Here is a 19,143-nt window from a genome sequence, read left to right as displayed (position 1 = left end):
AAGCTAGAGAAATAGCTAGCTTTTAGCCTGCACACTTAGCTAAATTCCCTTATCCCTCTCGCTCAGACACCCTTCTCCCAGACTGTCGCAAGGGATCAGCACATTCTTCCACCTCTCCATTAATTCCCAGACCACTGCAAACCCAGTGTCTCCGGCAGTGTGATACAGTCGTTATTGCATTGTCCGCCCCCCGATTTCGCACGTACCATCTCATTATTTAGCGGATAACCGACGGTGATTCCTTTGCGTCCCGATTATAAATATTCCTTTTTACGACGACATCCTTGTTTGAATTACCATGTCTGGCGAGGCTAACAAGCCTGCCATCTTGATTGTGGGAGGGCTTGGTACGGACAACCCCAACTTTACCCCCGACGTTGCACCGAATTTCAGCGGAATCAACGGGGGAAAATCTGACTGACTTGGTGTGAACCAAATTGTATAGGCTTCCTCGGCCGCTTTCTTGCCCTTCACATTCACGAAAATAACCTCGCTTCAGAGGTGCGCATCGTTGATAAGCTGCTACCTCAATTAGCATGGTTGACTCCTGAGTTCAGCGCTGCCTGCTCTCAGGACAAGTTTGTCCAAGCTGACGCAAGCCGTGAACGTATGTCCTTGTCACTCATATATATTAAATATTACATATTTCATACGAAATTTCCGCTACGTGCAGTCGAGCTCACTGACACTTTTTTCTTTTTTTTTTTGGATACCCATAGAATCATTTCCCCGAATTTTCGACCGCGCAAACGGTGCGCAGTTTGACTACGTTATCAACTGTGGCGGAGAGTCTCGCATGTCCCAACCAGATGACGTATACCGTCTTCGAAGTCATGCCCTCTCCGTTGCGCTAGGGAAGGAAGCCGCCCGTCGAGGAATTGGTGCATTTATCGAATGTTCCACGGCCACCGTGTACAAGAGTGAACGCGAACCAGCCAAGGAGGATTCCAAGATCAAGCCTTGGTTCGCCTTCTCGAAATGGAAGCACCAAGCGGAGGAAGACTTGCGAAAGATCCCTGGCTTGAATCTTTGCATTCTTAGATTCCCCCATATCTACGGGGAGTACGATACTGGTCTACTGAGCACTGTCATTTGCATGGGCAGGGCCTACATGGAGCTGGGAAAACCCATCCCCTTCCTAAAAACCGGAAGCCAACCCATGAACACTGTATATGTCAAAGATGCAGCTCGCGCAATGTGGAGAGCGGCGGAATGGCGCGCGAGCAAGGGGCCCGTTGCCAGTGATGATCCCATCGTTTTCAATATTGTAGACCACAACAAAACCACAAAACAGGACCTGGCCCAAGGCCTAAAGCGGGCCTTTGGTGTCGAGTACAACTTCGTCGGCACCATGCTAACGCAAGTCGTGAACCTCAACCTGGATGAGATTATCGATGAAATGAACGAGGAGGGACTGCAGGTATGGGCTGAGCTTCTGAATGAGAAACAAATCGACAGACCTGGACCTATAAGTCCGTTCCTGGAACGTGATTCTATTAAGGATGGTGACCTCTTGATTGACGGATCGCTGTTCGAGCAGACGACCGGCTTCACGTATGAAAGACCGACGCTTGACGAAGATTGGATCCAGCCTGTTGTCGAAAGCTTCAAACGACTCGGGTGGTGGCCTTGAGAGTTTCCCCATTCCCGATATCTCTTTCCCTCTTGCGTGATGAAATCAAACTTTCTCCTCTGTTCTCTCTTTTTGGAATCCACCCTGGGCATCAACCCTGACGGCTCGACAAACGATGAAGTCATAACAAACTTTTTGCTGTTGTATTGCTGCTCTCTCTTATAATTTTTTATCTTCATTTCTTTTTTTCCTTCCTTTTTCATACCTTTGTTCTTTCTTTTCTTTTCTTGATTTTATTTTTTTGGTTTGGGTGGTAAAACCAAACAAAAACCAGGCCGCAGGAAACAACCGTTATTCTTTCTGCTCCTTAATTCCAACGCTTCCTTCCCGCCAAAGAGGGTTTCTTTTTTTCTTTTTTTTTTTTTTTTTTGTCTTCTTTCCTTCCCATTTTAATTCCATTTCTATCCCTTTCCTCTCTTTCTCTTTTTACTGAAGCCGTCCGCCAATACAATATTATAATTGGAATAAATATCTCCGGTGTATCTTTGAGCGTACTGTCGACCTATTTACACATACCTACCGAGGTAGGTATTTCCTCTATTTTGCCTTCCTTTTCTCCGATTTTATGCGCGCCATCAGTCACGCTCATATTGTAATATGCTGCACATGTATACAAGTTTTGATTGATTGTTCCCGCCAGCCGCTTCCATCTAATTGCCATATTATTACTACCTACTCATACTACCCAGAGATAAACGGCGGTTTAACCTGATCCAAGGTACTTGCGGGAAGGATGCGAGGAGTTGAGTAGAACTCCTGTGTGTTTAACGCCTGTCAGTCACGGACGACGGAGAATCTCCACTGGGCGGACTGAACACACCAGTTGAGATATCCGGAAGTTTGATACACATAGGCTCGCCGTTTACTGGTCTCGGGCTCCAACACGCCAGGTATCTCCGAAAGGGAGACGAAAAAGTCAGTCCTCACTCTCTTGATTGATGAATTTGCTGACACACCTGTTAATAACTTGAGTGACTGTCGCCAAACAAAAAGTCTCGCAAAGAGCCATCTACGGATATTTCCATAGCCGATTTGCATTTCTTTATTCGCTCTTCAATCTTCGTCTTTGTTTTTTTTTTCGTGTTTATATTTGTTCTCCACACCCAGGGAACTCCCTACGTTACAAATGTGAAAGATATTCCCCAATATTATTCTCCACATACTAAATTCACACCGGTATACTGTATATAATGGAGCAGCTGAGGTTCATATTTTAGAATCTCTCCCCTCTTCTCCGTCATCATGACCCTAACAATATTCCTACCATCTCCAACGAGATAGTCGCCAAATTCATCATTTTACATTTTCTTCCCAGCCACCTGATTCGAGTCTCCAGATCCCAACAACCCACTCGACGTCACCCCTCACGGGTAAAACAATAAACACCAAGCTCCCACGCCTACAAGAGAGCAAAGATGGGCATTAATATTGCTGCTCAGTACTCCTGCGGACATACCGATATTGTTAACGTGCATCCAGGGGTTTGTACGAAACCCTCGCTGGGAAGCCCATGATAGTTGGAGCCCGGTGTCCTGGGTGCTAAGCCAAGGCGCATGCGTATGAGAAGGCGAGGGAAGAGCGAGAGAGACGAAATAAGGAAACTGAGGAATATGAGAGATACGAGGGATATGAGCAAGGCTAGGGTCAGGTTTTGGGGCAGGGGGGAGATGGTTATGATTTAGGGGTTGGGACAAGGTTTATGTAAGATCCCGCACCGTTCTTTTACCATGCATGGTACATGTCTTGTATTTTCTGTCATTTATTCCTCATTTAATGTGCATATATATTGAATATATATGTGCGTAAGTTCTCAGCCATCTTCTCTTGTACTTTGAAATTTCATTACTGAATTGCTAGATACTGAAACATGGTTTTGATAGTAAGAGAAAACATGGGAGGGGCGGAAGCACTGCCGCTTTGAAAATGCAAGTGTAGGGACAAGCTGTGTTCGAATCGAAGCCCGGAAGGGATCGAAATTATTTTTCCTCGACGAGTGGATTAAACATGCTGAATCTAAACAAATACCTCTTTTGATAATTCTATTTCCTCACCCCGAATGCTGCGATGTCCCTTCTGCTGCTCATCGGCAGAGTTCATTTTTCTCCAGAACTGAAGTTTTCTGATATCATTTCTTTAGTTTTTATATTTTTTATAATTTTATTTTGTTTTTCTATTTTCAACCTTTTGCATCTCACTTGGAATAAATACTTGCTGTTATTTCTGGTGACAGTTATCTACAATCATTCCCTTTTTTTCAAAAAAAAAAAAAAAAAAAAAAAAAAAAAAAAACATCACTTGCTGATTCTGAACTTGCATATACACTTGCATTGGGCTATCTATTCCATTCAAGTTCAAATTTTCACTGTTGAAATCAAGTTACCAAATTGATGGAAACGGCTGAGGCGGCGGACCTTGGGACCCTGTTGCTGTTCTTGAGACAGTGCCAACCATTGTTCAGACATCACCACTGATCCATCTATCTCCCCACCGTATCTGTCTGACAAATTCTGTGTTTGCATCGCAAACAAAGAGATGTACTAGATTATTGGGGGGGTCCACCAGGAGAGACTATGACACCGTCGGCACACAAGCAAAAGCTGGATGCTCCGCACCAATACTTAGATCTGAACCCGCACAATAGTCATGCACGGGGGGTATTATTCGGGTGGTAGCAACAAACTACAACAAGATACGCTGGTTGTTTGATGCAGAGTCCCCTGGCAATGTCAAGAGTAGCGGTGCAATGGCGTTGATGTCTATGTCTCGCTTCTGCCCGAGTGGCGGCGGGAGAGCCTGAAGAGAGTATGTGGAATATTGACAAGGGAAATAATAGGGTAGGTAGTAAAGCAAATACTCAGGTTGTGAAAGCCAAGTATACCTCTATTCAATGGCGTTCTTGTCCAGTCGCATATCAAAATAAACCTCAGCAAGGAAGAACGGAGAGCAAGGGGAGAAAGAAAGTGTTGGGTGGGGCGAGGGGTTTCCCTAAAATAAATAGATGATATACTCGAAGCATTTGAGACATTCAAGAAAGGGCACAATCAAAAAATAAAATAATAAGAACAAGCTCATTGGAAGAATGAGATATGTGTATGTTTATGGAATCTATTTACTAAAAGAGGCATAAGGGATCAAGTAGAACAAAAGGAGGGGGAAACAATGTCAATGTCAATGTATGTTTGGACGCATCGCATTGTCCTTTCTCTTTCCAATTGCTCAGGGGAGAGAAACGAAAGTTGTCCAATGCAACGGCTCTATATTATATATAAAAGATAGAACTCAACGAGATATACAATACGGCAAAGAGCGGAGCGGAAAACTTTTCTACCCTAAAATTCCCAATCCTCTTCCACTGACTTAATTGCCCAATCGAATTTTTCGCGCAAGGTCTTTGAGAAGAATTTTTCTATGGGGACATTGAACTTTTTCGAAAACACCACGGTGAGACGTGGGTCGATGTAGTTCTATATTTTGAGGAGTGAGCATGCTATCCTGGAATGCGGGACGAAAGTTGATGGGATAGGAACTTACAATTTTGGAAGTACCCAGAGCAACTTCTTTGTTATTCTCTCTATCCTCCGCTTGGAGAGACATGTTTTCAATGCGTTGCGAGAGCTTCAGGAGTTGATTCTCCAACTTTTCGATAGTGACTCCCTTCCCTTCAGCTTCCACCTTCTTAGTCTTGTTCTCCCGCTTGAACTTAGCTTCTAATGCTTTGGCGACTTCAAGCCGTTCCTCGAGTTCCTTTGGTTTCATTTCCTTTTCGCCCTCAGCGGCGCGCTTCTCGTTATCCTTCTCGAATTTCTTCTTGATCTTTTGGCGTTGCTCCTCGACGAGGTAATCCTGATGTTCTTTGATCCATTCCTGGTCTAAGCTTTCGTCGAGCTCAAAGAAGGCAGGCCCCTTTTTCTTCTTTATCTTCGGGTCAAGGTCTAGCATCATCTGCTTAACGCGCCATTCTTGATACTTTAATCCTTTTATCTGTATCATGTTAGCAAGACGGGACATATCCCTTACAGGCAGGTGAAATTAACATACCCTATCGCCGAGCTTTTCCATTTGACTTGCATGGCTCGCGGTAACAGTGCGCTTGTGGTTGCAAAGAATCGCGACCTTTCTGTTAGCATCGTTGTAATCCTTGATCTTTTCAGCGATGCTGCCAGTTGACTTCAAATCTTTGAGAAGCGTAGCCATCGTGTAAGAAGCGTTGTATGTACGAAAAACTTTGGCGGTGAGGCCTGGCATATAGTTGGAAAGGTGTTTGTTTAGGGCAGAAGTCTGGAAAACAAGTTAATCTAACGGTGCGTTCTCCATCCAAGGATTAGGACTGGATGAGACTTACGGTCAGGCGGTCAAATATTTCATCACCTTCCCTCTTCGGGGCTTTCTTAAAGATCTTGAGGTTTTTAAAGACTTGTGGGTCTACTTCTACCTCGTCATAGAACCGGATGCTATCTTTACCTAAGAAGTCGAAAATAACCGTACTTGGAGGTTTAAGGGTGACATGCTCGTATTTCAGCGAGCAACACCCCACTGTGTCAGCTTCATCTTCTCCTTTTTCGTTCCCAGCACGAAGGGCGAACTGATCAATAAGGTAGACGGCAGTGGCTTTCTGTCGCTCTGACATGAGTTCATGTTTTAGGCTTTTCTTGTAATCCTTACGAATCCGATCAATGTGTTTCTAGGTAAAATATATTAGTAAAACGAAGGCAAATGCAATATAAGAACCACGTGAAACATACCTTGAGTTCCCGAGCCTTTTCGAACTTCTTGTAATCGCTCTGACCTTTGATATCTGAATTCGCAGCAAGCATGACATATTTGTAGTTGCCGTTAATATTTTCCTGCCACATAGCTAGCCAAGTCCCCTCTTGGTCGTGTTTAACTTCTTTCCACTTGTGACCTGGGGGAGGCGGTGGGACTTTGGCGTCTTTGCCGATATTGATGGTGATTTGCTCTGGCATGACTCTAGTCTTCACTTTGCCAGTCTTTGGATGTTCTCCACGGCCGCGAAATAGAGCAGGCGGTTCGACGCGGAAATTGCCAACCTTTTGCTTCCTACCGTCCCACATGCAATACATGTACGGAGCTTCAAGTTCGTCCTTTTCGGCCTTGAGGCGTTTCTTCTCCGCAGCTGGGAGGTTCTTTTTCTCCAAACGCGCGGCCTCGTAGTACTCGAAGATTGGTTTGAAATCACAACTATCAAATGACTTTATAGCCACTGGATTTCCGTTCGGGTCTTTTGCACCACCAGACTTTTTAATGTAGGCGGTGAAGTCAGTGAAGAAGTTCTTCTGGAATGTAGGATTTTCAACATTGTGAGTGGAGTTAAGCATGGACCCGAAGAACCCAGCGACTTCCTCAGCTTCGGGAGCTAGCGTAATCGGAATGCCGTCGTACTTCATCTTGACATGTTTAGGCAGTGGTTCGTATGGAGGTGGGAATATGACACCATTATGTTCTAAAGTGGTCCACTTGATAGTGCCGTCGCCTTGTGCTGGGTCCTCCCACCAGCGATATTCCTCCTCTGCTTCCTCCCCCTCCAGTTCTTCGCTAGACTCCTTTTTCATTGCAACCTTGGCTTTCCCCTTCTTTGTATCTGCAGGCTCCGATTTAAACGCTTTCACGGACTTCTTGGCGGGCACTTTCCGGGCCAGCGGAATATCTTCATCGCTGGATTCCGACTTTTTAATGCCATTTACAAGTGTTTTCTTGCCCTTCGTGCCCTTGTCCGTCGCAGCGGCTGTGGCTGCAATCTTTTTCTTTATTGTTGCTTCGGCACTTTCATGCTTGCGAATCGCTTTCGCTTCCTTTCCGGCCCGTTCTTCGATCCTAGTCTTCTCGGCCATGAGGATTTTACCAAGGGAACCATCCGTGGCAGACTCTGCCATAGTGACTACCTTTGCTTCAGATTTTCCTTTTGCCAGTTTGGATATGATGGGGGCATCGTCGGAATCGAAATCATTTATTCTTTGCTCTGCTGAAACGCGACGCCGCTTGCTCTAATGCAGAGTCAGCCATGCTCTGCCAATAACAAAAATACTCCCGACGCGGTTTTTGAAGGGGGTGGGTGGTTGGGAGAATGGTAGTGTATTGAAAAGAGAATCATGGCGTACCAATGGCTTATCCTCCTCACTGCTCTCAGGTTCCGCATACGACTTCCGCATCATATCGCTTCCTCTTGATTTCCGCTTGCTTAGACTGGCCCCTTTCACGTTGGCATCCTGCATTTCAACGTCCTCGGAGTCGACCAGTCCATGGCGAATGGACAAACCGGGTTTTGCGTATCCATTTGCCTTCGGGGAGGCGCTAACAGATGGATCAGTGGACTTCGAAATCAGCTCATCTGAGAGCGCATGTATTGCTGAATAGCTATGCCATCAGTTCAAGCTCCGGAAAAACATGAGCTGGCTCATCACAATGCTATGGCTTGATAATATACGAGGGTTTCAAGGATGAAAAAGGAAGATTTGACAACAAAACGGTTCCATGCCCGAGGGGAAGGGTACTACTCCGTAGAACCCAATGAAGAGAGAAAACTCACCCCCGGACTGTCCGTTAGATCTCCGCTTGCCAACCAGAGGCACATCATCATCTGAGGAGCTCATGACTCGCCGCTGAGCCGCGTACGACGTCTGTTGACGGGTCAAGCAGCGGCGTATGTGTCGGAAATTCGAGGGCAATTTAGAGACACGTAAATGCCTTGATGGGCAATGAAGGGAAAAGGCCCAGAACACGGAGGCAAAAGGGCGAGCAATGGTGAAGTGAGAGGTACTACTGATCAATAGAGACAGAAAAAGTGAGGGAAGCGAGTCTCGATGGTCTTCTCGAAGCCGAAACACCGCGATAACAACAGCACAATACGGCGGGACAGCATGAGAGAGGAGAGAGGAAGAGACGAGGGCAAGACGAAGTTTAAGAGGCTGAGGACTCTGGCTTCTGATTGGCTGTGGTTGTGCCTCCTGCCAAGGTTACACTAGTCTGATTTCGGGCTAGTGGAGTTTCCTGTTCCGACGTCCACTTTCCGAACACTCGCACCAGACACAAGGAACTGACTGTCGTATAAGCACATCTCTGTCCGCGCCTCTCCTCAATTGGCCTTGTATTCGGCATCCTGTGTATCTACCCTCCATTGCCAGGACTCAATTTGCCCTGACTACTTCCCCATATCCCCACAATGCTCTCTCGAACTGCTCGTCCGGCTCTCCAGGCTGGCAGTGCAATTCTTGCACGGTACGGTTTATGTCGCCCATATCCCCTCCCCCACAATTGACTCAACCCAGGTCATTGATATCGGAGCGTGGATATCACGGAATTGCGCTGAGATGATACGGGATTGACTGACGCTGTAATTTTACACAACAAAAGGAATGCCGCCCCTGCCAATTCTGCAAATTTCGCGACACTCCGTGAAATTGAGGGTCGGCTGAAGTCCATCAAGAACATCGAGAAAATCACCAAGACCATGAAGATTGTTGCTTCCACTCGTCTTAACAAGGCCCAGAGAGCCATGGCCGATTCGCGGGCCTACGGTCAAACATCCAATACCGTGTTCGAGAACGCCGAAACCAAACCCCTCGAAGATAAGAAGACTCTGTTCGTTGTCGCCAGTTCGGATAAGGGTCTGTGTGGAGGCATTCACTCCGGATTGAGCAAAGCTACAAGAAGGATGATGCTCGACCAGCCTAACGCTGATATTGTTGTTCTCGGCGACAAGGCCAAGGGCCAGCTCGCCAGAACCAACGAGAAAGACATGGTTTTGAGCTTCGCCAATGTCGGGAAGGATATCCCAACTTTCGCTGAAGCTCAGGCGATTGCAGACCAGATTTCTCAGCTGCCAACCGATTACGCCAGTGTTAAGATTATCTACAACAAATTCGTCAACGCTCAGACCTACGAACCTGTTGTTGTCGAAGCTTATTCGGAAGAGGCTATCACCCAATCCCGTAAGTCGGATCTACCCCATCCACGCCACGGACAAACCCAGAAATGAAGATGAAGTTGTAAACGATTTTCTTTTACCAACTTCCAATGTAGCGAACATTTCCGCCTTCGAAATTGACGACGAAGCTCTCGCCAATCTCCGAGAATATGCTCTTGCAAACAGCTTGTTCTGGGCTCTTGCCGAAGGACATGCTTGCGAGATCTCTGTAAGTGAATGAATGAACTGCCTTGTCATTCCGCTGAATGATGGTAATTTACTGACTTGCGTAACTATTAGGCTCGTCGCAATGCTATGGACGTATGTGTTGACACTTTTACCCGATAGATTCCATTCATCCCCTCCCCCAACCTGTAACCCTCACCAAACCTAACTTGATTCAAAAACTACAGAACGCATCTAAGAACGCCGGTGACATGATTCAACGGTAAGTCGGAACTTCTAATACCCATTCTTTCATAGTTTTATTCGCTCTATTCCGCAACACTTTTGTTGACCGTTTTCTTTTCCTCCTCCAACAACAGATTCCAGATTCTTTACAACAGACAGCGTCAAGCCGCCATTACCGGCGAACTAGTCGAGATTATCACTGGTGCCACTGCCAGTGAGGATATGTAAACAAGCAGGCCCGACAATGTATTGGATTGGAGACGACAATAGAGAAAAAGAAAAACTAGCAATGCCGGGTTTTCACTCGGTCCTTTATTAATATGTAGATTTTTTCTTTCCTTTCCATTAACACACCATCCAACACCACTACTACTACCTACCACCACAACTACCACTGCACCACCACTGCTAGTATCTAGAAATCCTTTGTTGAAAATCTTGTAAAATCAAATCTTCTTTTTTCATCTTCTAACTGATAGGGTCCTCTGTTGTTATTCAATTAAATATAATTCTCAGTTGTGTATATAGGTGCATCACACTTTCCTTGACTACATGTCACTCAAATGAACTCTTCTACTGTCTCTTCATGCACTGTTTCTCCAAAAAATTATACATGGATAATCATATCATGTTCATATGCTACTTGCAGAGTATGTACTCTCATTGAGCCAAATTGAACAGATATTTAGATGTAAGAACTCAAAATAAACAGTGAGTGATATATCTGAGTGATTGTGTTTGCTACCACATGCCGCAAATTTCAAGGATCTGGGAAACTTATATGTTCATCTTTAGGATTCATAATTCAGATCCATGCATTTCCTAGAGGCCTATGAAGGTTTCATTTGTTCCCACCAAGACACGTGCATCATCTTTTATTTGCTGGGCTTCAGTTCTGATAATAGGAGTTTCAAAGAAAATGAAAACAGAAGGATTCGTAAATCAAATAACACCCAGCACCAATGCTTTCAAATTTAGCCCATTCCCATGAAGGCTTCGTATACTTTCTGATTTTTTCCGAACGCGTCGTTCGGGTTTGGAAAATCAGGGAAGCAGCTTATATTAATGCCAGTTTCTTCAGGCCCCGCTCCCAGTTCGGCTCCTCAGTGTCCTAAACGGCCAAATGGATACAACAGAAACTCTCCACAATTTTAACATCCAATCTAGACATCGCGCCCCGATGTGAGCTCTTTACTTGCAAACGGACATTAGGTTCGTCTCCAACCAGGTTATGATTTAGAAGTCTGGCGATAAACATTGCTTCTTGTAGGGAAGTGTAAAATCTTCTCGCGCAAGTCGGGCATATTTTCTATCGATCGAAGCGTAAGACAACAAGCTCCTACGCCTCATTTTCCCCAATGACAAAACGCTCATCTCCCTGAATAAAGCCCTTGAAGGCAACCTCAGGGAATAAACGTGATTCAAGTCTGGAGAATTAGTCACCAAGGTGTGGTGCTCGAATTGTAACCTCCATGCGTGGGGCACTTTTGTAATCTTCGTAGCTTGGGATGGAGGTTTGTAGACTAAAAGAAACTTGTGCCTCTTCATCAATGGCTTTAGGGATATTCATGTACTAGAAATAGGGACCTCGGATAGAACGGTTATACATGCTAGTATTGCCACGATATGGAGGAATGCGGAGTTCGAGATGCCGTCGCCAGACTGGGCCGTGGCTAAGGAAGGGGATACTGGTGACTTGGACATCGGGCATATTGCTAAGCTCGATCTGGTATTCAGGATTTATACTCTCCGTGATGTCCAGTACGTTAGTTTCGCTATCGATGTCCAATCGAATCATTTTGGGTGCTCCACGTTGTCGAACAGAGTAAAAGTCCAAGTCTCGTAAGTTAAATTTCGCCACTACAAAGGGCCCTGAGGAGCTGGGTTTATGAAGACTTGAAGGGTCTATTGAAGCCCGATAATCCGACGGTTCTGGCATGTCCCATACAAATAAAGATTCGATAGGTGCATCCTCGTCGGCAGTGTATAAACTGCGATTGGGTTGCCAAGTATATAAAACGTAACGAGTTCCATTATGTGAGGAATAGAACCTATCACGATCGCTTAGGGGTGCCCAAGGGAACATGATCTTCCATTATTATTCGTTACGAAAAGTAATCTCCCACTCGCAAGTTGGGGATACAGCAGTAATATCGAATGATGAAGCAAAATGGTGATGGACACTATCCAAGGCATTCAACCAGTTGAATGCATCAGCCTCAGCCCATTCGATGAGAAGAAATCGATGCTGAAGGCGCATTTTTCGCATCACCCTGTTATCCATGTCAAAGGGTACTGTGAATACCTTGCTTGTTTCCAGGTCCAGCACCAGGAAGCACATATCATCCCGCGAGACAAAATACAATTAGACCATCGTCGTAAGTCCAAAAAGCAGTCCTCAAAAATTCGATCGGGTTTTGATGTTAAATGGCTGCTATGAAATTCCCACAGTGGCACGAGGTAGAAGCCTGGAACTTAGGTGAATATTCTGCATGTACTCCGTAGTTAAGGCCAGACTTCAGTAAGGTCATGTCAAACGCTCGAGGGGGTGCGTTAACTAGTCTCAACTAAAGGCCGCATTGGGGGCAATAGAGCTGTTCGCGAGCTAGAGGTGAGTGGATGTTTTGTCAGCAATTGGTCAGCGGTATGTCACGTGGCTATAAGCGGCAGAACTTTCCGCCGCCAAACAACAAACTGGACAGATTGCGCAAAACGACAAGGTGGTCAGGACGACAAGGTGGTCAGGACGGAGTGCAGCTATAAAGATCCCTTTAACTCCTAGCTCTCTCTGTCTCTGGTGAACCTTATTGGAATGAACTTTGTATTATTGTTCTTTATGAGTACCTCACTCTTCAAGCTAGACCTAACTACTGTGTGCTTCTGATATTGAGCTCCACCATGTTCAAAAAGAGCTCCGCCATCCTGCTAATTGCAGCATTTCTGGAGACGCTGCCGTTAATTGCTAACGGCCTCTATACCAGGAACTCTCCGGTTCTGCAGGTTGATGAGATCAACTATAACAACCTGATCGCTAAATCTAACCATGCTTCTGTAAGTCATCCAATATCATTGGCATCAAGTGCAATTGAATTGACCAATTCTTAAGATTGTAGAGTAAGCTTTCCACCTCCCTGGAGTTACCTGAGCTTGTGTCTTATTGCATGTGCGTATTCCAGATTCTATGCTCCATGGTGTGGGCACTGCAAGAACCTTAAGCCAGCATACGAAAAAGTAGCCAAAAGTCTTGAAGGATTAGTTAAAGTTGCTGCTGTTAATTGCGATGACGATTCGAACAAGCAGTTCTGTCGCCAGATGGGAGTCAAAGGATTTCCTACTCTTAAGGTGATAACGCCGTCGAAGCATCCAGGAAAGCCGCGAGTCGATGATTATCAGGGGCCCAGAACAGCGAAGGCTATCGTTGACTACGTTGTGGAGATGATACCGAATCATATCAAACGACTTCAGGATGAAAACATCGACGGTTGGCTTCAGGAAGCCAATGACACTGCAAAACTTATCCTATTCACGGAGAAAGGCTCCACTAGTGCCCTTCTCCGATCATTGGCAATAGATTATCTAGGATCAATCAGCATCGCCCAAATTCGTAACAAGGAGACATCAGCGGTGGAAACGTTCGGTGTCAACAAATTCCCTACGCTTGTACTTCTCCCTGGTGGGACTAAGGAACCCATAACCTACGATGGAGAGATGAAAAAACAACCCATATCCGAGTTCCTCAGCCGAGTAGCGAAGCCTAATCCAGATCCCGCGCCGACCAAATCCAAAAAGTCGAAGTCCGACTCTGGTGATGATGATGATGCCACCACTACATCCAAAACTACCGAGTCTTCCGAGCCTAGTTCTACAGATTCTGCTTCCACGCAACCCAAGACCCCTCCCATACCAACTATATCCACAGACTCAAAACTGAGAGAGGCTTGTCTTGCTCCGAAAACAGGAACCTGTGTCCTCGCACTCGTGGCAATGCCAGAGAAGATATCCGCTGATACCGTGCCTGCACCGGGAACAGTTCAGGCCCTCAACAGCCTTGCTGAGATCGCCCACAAACACTCGTTGAGGAAATCACACCTGTTCCCCTTCTATACCTTGCCGGACGCTGTAAAAGACGTTGGCTTCTTAAGGAGTAAGCTGGAGCTGAAGCGTGATGTCGCGATTGATATCATCGCGTTGAATGTAAAGCGAGGTTGGTGGCGACACTATGATGCTGGAGCTGATGGTGACTGGAGCGTCACTAAACTCGAGGCATGGATTGATGCGATTCGTATGGGTGAAGGAGCCAAAACTAAGCTACCCGAGGGTATCGTACCCGACGAGGAGGAGCAGAAGGAGAAGAAGGAGCCCAGGAAGGAAGCAACCGACAAGCAGCCTGAGAAGGAAACTGAGAAGGAACTCGAGCAGGGAGAGAAGAATGAATTCGAAAAGGAAGAACCAACTGGCCACAGCGAACTGTGATAATATATAACTACACTAATTCACAGAATTTTAATCCTTTCATACTCCTAACTTGCCTTTGATAATTCCCATTTTATCTGCCCCATCTCTGTTTTCTTCAAATTGTATGAGTGATCCGCTTTGCGCTGTGCCGCTCTATTTTGGTATTCCCTACCCTGTTGCATCATCCGCCACCCAACCTTGTGTTTAGCAGTTATTCTGTAACATCAGAAATTGATAGGACTTTGTAACAATATATGCTAGTACAGTGGTTACCTGGGTAATTTTTGGAAGATGTAGATTTTCCCCCTCCGTGTTCGTGCGAGCGTCTTGCTGCCATTTAGCCTCACACGTTCCTCACCTGTCCTGACCCTCCTCACTCTCACCCGCGGCCCGCCTCACTTTCCTCGCCCTCTCCCCACTGCCACCTGCTAAGATGAAACATGATAAATATCTCTTCATTTCTGATAGGTTTATATGATGGAGCAATTTCTTTTCAGCTGATTTGAGAAGTGGAAGATGCAGTCACCTGTATTTTCTCACATCTGATATTCCCGGCTCTATTTCTCTTTTATGTTTTCAGCTGAATTTGACTTTGTTTTGTTGTCAATATTCATATTCTTCTCTCACTTTATTATCTTTATTTTCATTGTGAAGACTACGTAATCAATGAATAAAATTTATATTATGATTTATTATTATCTCACAAATTTTTACATGATAAGAAAGAGAATTATTCATTTATAAAAGAACAGAGAATTAAAGAAGTTAATTTTAATTTGAATAAGTTCAAACTAAGTGAGAAGCAAGTTCTCAGATATTTTCAAAATCAGATATTAAGCAAGATTACAATAATATATGAAAAATTTAAGAGAAATAAATGTATATTTTTATTCATTTTATTATCTAAGTTAGACTGACTTTGTAACTAGACTAGTTAGTAAGATTATAAATTTCACATTTAATTTAATTTAATCTGATTTTATACATTTCTTAGTGTGAGTTCTGCTGAGACTAATTATTAAAAAAACATACAAAGTAACTGTAAGAATAAGTGCTCATAGATAATTATTCAGATATTTAGAGCTGAATGTAGACTGACTGTGTAACTAGACTGACTGTGTGACCGTGTCTGAGACCAGGATCAGATTTTTCAATAGTTTCATTATCAATTTAACTGATCTCATTACACAGTTTTAACATTAGATAGTAGTTTTATACTGTCTCAGTGAGACTTACTGTCTACTCTTATTACATTTTTCAAATGAGATTATAATTTTCACTTCTTAATTTAAATTATTTTTATTGCTTTAAATAACTTTAAATCTTATTTAAGCATTATCAAAAAGTGTTACTTTTTAAAAAATTAAAAATAGTCTAAAAAAAATCTTAAAATGTCTAAAAATAGTAACTTTATATCAAGAATGAGACTAAATAAGATCAAATGAGATTACTTTCTCATTTTTTTCAAGTCATGATTTCATTTTAAAACCTGATATATAGTCACTTTGTATGTTTTTTTGATAGCCAGTCCCAGCGGGATTCACGCCAAGAAATGTATGAAATCAGACCAAATGAGATCAAATGTGAAATTCATAGTCTCAGCGGCCAGTCTATGTGTAACTGTGTCTGAAATCAGAATCAGAATATTTGATAATTATATTATCAATTTAATTGATCTTATTACATGATTTTAAGATTAGATAATAGTCTTATACTATTTTAGTAAGACTTACTGTCTACTCTTATCACATTTTTCAAATGAGATTATGATTGTCACTTCTTAATTTAAATTCTTTTTATTGCTTTAAATAACTCTAAATCTTATTTAAGTATTATCAAAAAGTGTTACTTTTAAAAAAATTAAAAAATAGTCTAAAAAAAACCTTAAAATGTTCAAAAATAGTAACTTTATATTAAGAATATGAGATTAAATAAGATTAAATAAGATCACTTTCTTATTTATTCTAAGTTATAATGTTAATTTGAGATCTGATGAATAGTTACTTTGCATGCTTTTTTAATAATTAGTCTCAGTGAGATTTATGCTAAGAAATGTATAAGATCAGATTAAATGAAATTAAATATAAAATTCATAGTCTTAGCAGCCAGTTTATTAAAATCAGAATATTTCATAATCTTATTATTAATTTAATTAATTCTATTACATAGTTTTAAGATTACATAGTAATTTCATACTATCTCAGTTAGACTAGTTACTGAAATTATAAATTTTATATTTAATATTATTTAATCTGATCTTATATATTTCTTAATATGAATCTCACTAAGACTAGTTATTAAAAAAACATGCAAAGTGTAAGAGGTCTACGCTGAATAGATCAGTATAATATTAATAGATCTTATATAACAAAGAGAAAAACATTAGAGAAGAATAGAAAGAGAAAGTGTAGAAATCAGTAATCAGAGTGAATATTTATACATGTATATAATAGTGTATATAGTGAAGCTTCAGAGTAGAAGAATCTATATGTGTTTATAGCAGCTGAGAATCAGTGATCAAGAATGACTGAGAATCAGAGCATATATATTCAAGAGTGAAGTGAAAGAATCTATGAAGTAAAGTGAAAGAATCTATAAAGTGTAATAAAATAGTCTATATAATTGATCAGATGCAGTCTGTCATATTAACTTCTTTCTTTCAGAAGCAGTTTTCATCAGTCAAGAGCTGCTGTTTCAGATAATACAGAACTCAGAGTTCAGATCAGTTAATTATAGCTGATTCATTTCATATAATATTATCAGCTACAGCTATGAAATCTCTTATCAAGACTATTCTCAATCTCTCACTCAAGCTCATTATTTTCTTCTATAATGCCTGATAACTGTCAGTCAGAAGTCAGTTGAGAAGAAAACAGATCAGTGACAGTGTGATAAAGTAGACTTGTATGAAATACATCATGAATCTCTGATAATGTATTAAGACTAGACTGGCCGCCGGGACCATGAATTTCATGTTTGATTCCATTTGGTCTGATCCCATACATTTCTTGGCGTGAATCCCGCTGGGACTGGCTATTAAAAAAACAGATAAAGTGACTATATATCAGATCTTAAAATGAAACCATGACTTGAAAACAATGAGAAAGTGATCTCATTTAATCTCATTTAGTCTCATTCTTAGCATAAAGTTACTATTTTTAGACATTTTAAGGTTTTTTTTAGACTATTTTTAATTTTTTAAAAAGTAACACTTTTTGATAACACTCAAATGAGATTTAAAGTCATTTAAAGCAATAAAAATAATTTAAATTGAGAAGTGAAAATCATGATCTCATTTGAAAAATGTGACAAGAGTAGACAGTAAGTCTCACTGAAACAGTATGAGACTACTATCTAATGTTAAAACCATGTAATGGGATCAGTCGAATTGGTAATGAGACTATCAAAAAATCTGATCCTGGTCCCAGACACGGTCACACGGTCAGTCTAATTAAGACAGTAATTATGACTATCTAAAACTTCTATTACTTTATATCTGATGTGATGATAATCTAGTATATGAGATGAATATGTGATTCATATATTCTTAAGATTCAATTATATCAGATCTTCTATCTTATATTACTCAGCAGAATCTCAGTAAATATTGATTTAATTCTTTTAATCTTGTTTCACAGCTATTATGAAGATCTCTGCTTAATCACAGATATCTCAGAGCTCTATTACTATATTATCAGTGATCTGAATCAGACTGTAAAGATTCAGTGTGAACTCTGTAACCTCTAGAAGATTCAACATCTTCATGTAATAATCATATGTAAGAAAGAACAGGCTTATATCTGTTGAAACAGTATCTTATTCATTGAAAGCAATCTCTATATATAGAAGCAGGTCATGTTAATTATCTTATAAGTGATTACAGAACTATAGAGATAGTTCTTTACAGTCTGAATTATCTATTCTGATATATTATCAGTCTCAGAGTGATAGACACTTAATAGATAATATATAATCTTAAGAACTTGACAGATTCTTGTTTAGAAAGTACTTACAAATTAATGACTCTGATTTAATACTATTGATCTCAGTAATTTATATATCTGATAGAATGAACTTTATAAGAAGACTTCAGTGACTTATTCAGTATTCATCTTATTACAAGATTTCAATATTACATCTTTACTTAGTCAGTCAATAATACTTAGAATATTTCTACAATTCTTACTCTCAGATAGATTAATAGTGAAGTTAATCACTACATCTTACTAGATTCTATTAGAAATATTAAGTGATTTTAGTAGATCTTTTCTACAGTTCTTTTATAAGATAATAGAAGAACAGTAGTTACAGTTTCAGATAAAGTATCTGATACTGTTTAATATCTCAGATTAATAGAACTCTCAGAAGATCATTCTATACAGTTATTCATAGTCTGAATAATCAGTTATATACAAATCATGTATCTCTTGCATTATTCAGATGTGTAAGAGTTCAGAGTAAGAAACTCAGTGTTATTCACAGAATTGTAGAGTATTATTATTATTGATTAAATATTCTGAGATGTCAGTTCTTACATATAATTCTGAAAGAAATCAGAGTGCTTCTTATTATACTGCTTCAGTAAGTGCTTAGAGAAGTTCATCAGTTTAAGCTGCTATATATTATATCTCATTTAATATAAGTTCAGAAGAAGTTAAGATATCAGTGATAGTTCTAATCAGAGAAGTATGTATAGTGCTGTGAGCTGTTTTATCTTGATTAA

At 41.6% G+C, this 19,143-nt stretch overlaps 6 protein-coding genes across 6 annotated transcripts; 3 read left to right on the top strand and 3 right to left on the bottom strand.

The window, feature by feature from the left end:
* Window positions 1–298: 298 nt before the first annotated feature.
* Window positions 299–1,633, top strand: BDCG_01489 (epimerase/dehydratase; the record flags this gene model as incomplete). The annotated part of the gene is made up of 3 exons (XM_045416998.1): window positions 299–347; window positions 446–607; window positions 720–1,633. The coding sequence occupies 3 exons, from the start codon at window positions 299–301 to the stop codon at window positions 1,631–1,633; spliced, it is 1,125 nt and encodes a 374-aa protein (XP_045273935.1).
* A 2,187-nt stretch (window positions 1,634–3,820) lies between these two features.
* Window positions 3,821–8,546, bottom strand: BDCG_01488 (DNA topoisomerase I). Its single transcript, XM_045416997.1, has 7 exons — window positions 8,178–8,546; window positions 7,750–7,997; window positions 6,376–7,635; window positions 5,976–6,314; window positions 5,672–5,911; window positions 5,165–5,614; window positions 3,821–5,097 (listed from the first exon to the last, which is right to left on the bottom strand). Exons 1-7 carry the CDS (start codon window positions 8,239–8,241, stop codon window positions 4,963–4,965), a joined length of 2,736 nt encoding a protein of 911 aa, XP_045273934.1. The 5' UTR covers window positions 8,242–8,546; the 3' UTR covers window positions 3,821–4,962.
* A 101-nt stretch (window positions 8,547–8,647) lies between these two features.
* Window positions 8,648–10,707, top strand: BDCG_01487 (ATP synthase F1, gamma subunit). Its single transcript, XM_045416996.1, has 6 exons — window positions 8,648–8,866; window positions 9,002–9,579; window positions 9,671–9,783; window positions 9,855–9,875; window positions 9,968–10,002; window positions 10,100–10,707. The coding sequence occupies exons 1-6, from the start codon at window positions 8,811–8,813 to the stop codon at window positions 10,191–10,193; spliced, it is 897 nt and encodes a 298-aa protein (XP_045273933.1). The 5' UTR covers window positions 8,648–8,810; the 3' UTR covers window positions 10,194–10,707.
* Window positions 10,708–11,538: 831 nt separating this feature from the next.
* On the bottom strand, window positions 11,539–12,051 carry BDCG_01486 (F-box domain-containing protein; the record flags this gene model as incomplete). Its single annotated transcript, XM_045416995.1, has 1 exon — window positions 11,539–12,051. One exon carries the CDS (start codon window positions 12,049–12,051, stop codon window positions 11,539–11,541), a length of 513 nt encoding a protein of 170 aa, XP_045273932.1.
* A 12-nt stretch (window positions 12,052–12,063) lies between these two features.
* Window positions 12,064–12,249, bottom strand: BDCG_16364 (uncharacterized protein; the record flags this gene model as incomplete). The annotated part of the gene is made up of 1 exon (XM_045425606.1): window positions 12,064–12,249. One exon carries the CDS (start codon window positions 12,247–12,249, stop codon window positions 12,064–12,066), a length of 186 nt encoding a protein of 61 aa, XP_045273931.1.
* A 422-nt stretch (window positions 12,250–12,671) lies between these two features.
* BDCG_01484 (protein disulfide-isomerase) lies at window positions 12,672–15,108 on the top strand. Its single transcript, XM_045416994.1, has 3 exons — window positions 12,672–13,016; window positions 13,072–13,079; window positions 13,142–15,108. Exons 1-3 carry the CDS (start codon window positions 12,864–12,866, stop codon window positions 14,436–14,438), a joined length of 1,458 nt encoding a protein of 485 aa, XP_045273930.1. The 5' UTR covers window positions 12,672–12,863; the 3' UTR covers window positions 14,439–15,108.
* Window positions 15,109–19,143: the final 4,035 nt, after the last annotated feature.

This window comes from Blastomyces dermatitidis (assembly GCF_000003525.1).
Source record: "Blastomyces dermatitidis ER-3 genomic scaffold supercont1.2, whole genome shotgun sequence".
NCBI lineage: Eukaryota > Fungi > Ascomycota > Eurotiomycetes > Onygenales > Ajellomycetaceae > Blastomyces > Blastomyces dermatitidis.
Note: the sequence above shows the minus strand (reverse complement) of the source record. Positions and strands in the feature narration are given on the sequence as shown.

Coding starts and splice junctions, on each gene's coding strand:
- BDCG_01488 (XM_045416997.1), bottom strand. CDS start 8,241: ATGAGCTCCTCAGATGATGATGTGCCTCTGGTTGGCAAGCGGAGATCT. Junction 5,912..5,975: donor AAATATTTGACCGCCTGACC/GTAAGTCTCATC, acceptor CTTGTTTTCCAG/ACTTCTGCCCTAAACAAACA. Junction 5,615..5,671: donor TGGAAAAGCTCGGCGATAGG/GTATGTTAATTT, acceptor AACATGATACAG/ATAAAAGGATTAAAGTATCA.
- BDCG_01487 (XM_045416996.1), top strand. CDS start 8,811: ATGCTCTCTCGAACTGCTCGTCCGGCTCTCCAGGCTGGCAGTGCAATT. Junction 8,867..9,001: donor GGCAGTGCAATTCTTGCACG/GTACGGTTTATG, acceptor ACACAACAAAAG/GAATGCCGCCCCTGCCAATT. Junction 10,003..10,099: donor GCCGGTGACATGATTCAACG/GTAAGTCGGAAC, acceptor CTCCAACAACAG/ATTCCAGATTCTTTACAACA.
- BDCG_01484 (XM_045416994.1), top strand. CDS start 12,864: ATGTTCAAAAAGAGCTCCGCCATCCTGCTAATTGCAGCATTTCTGGAG.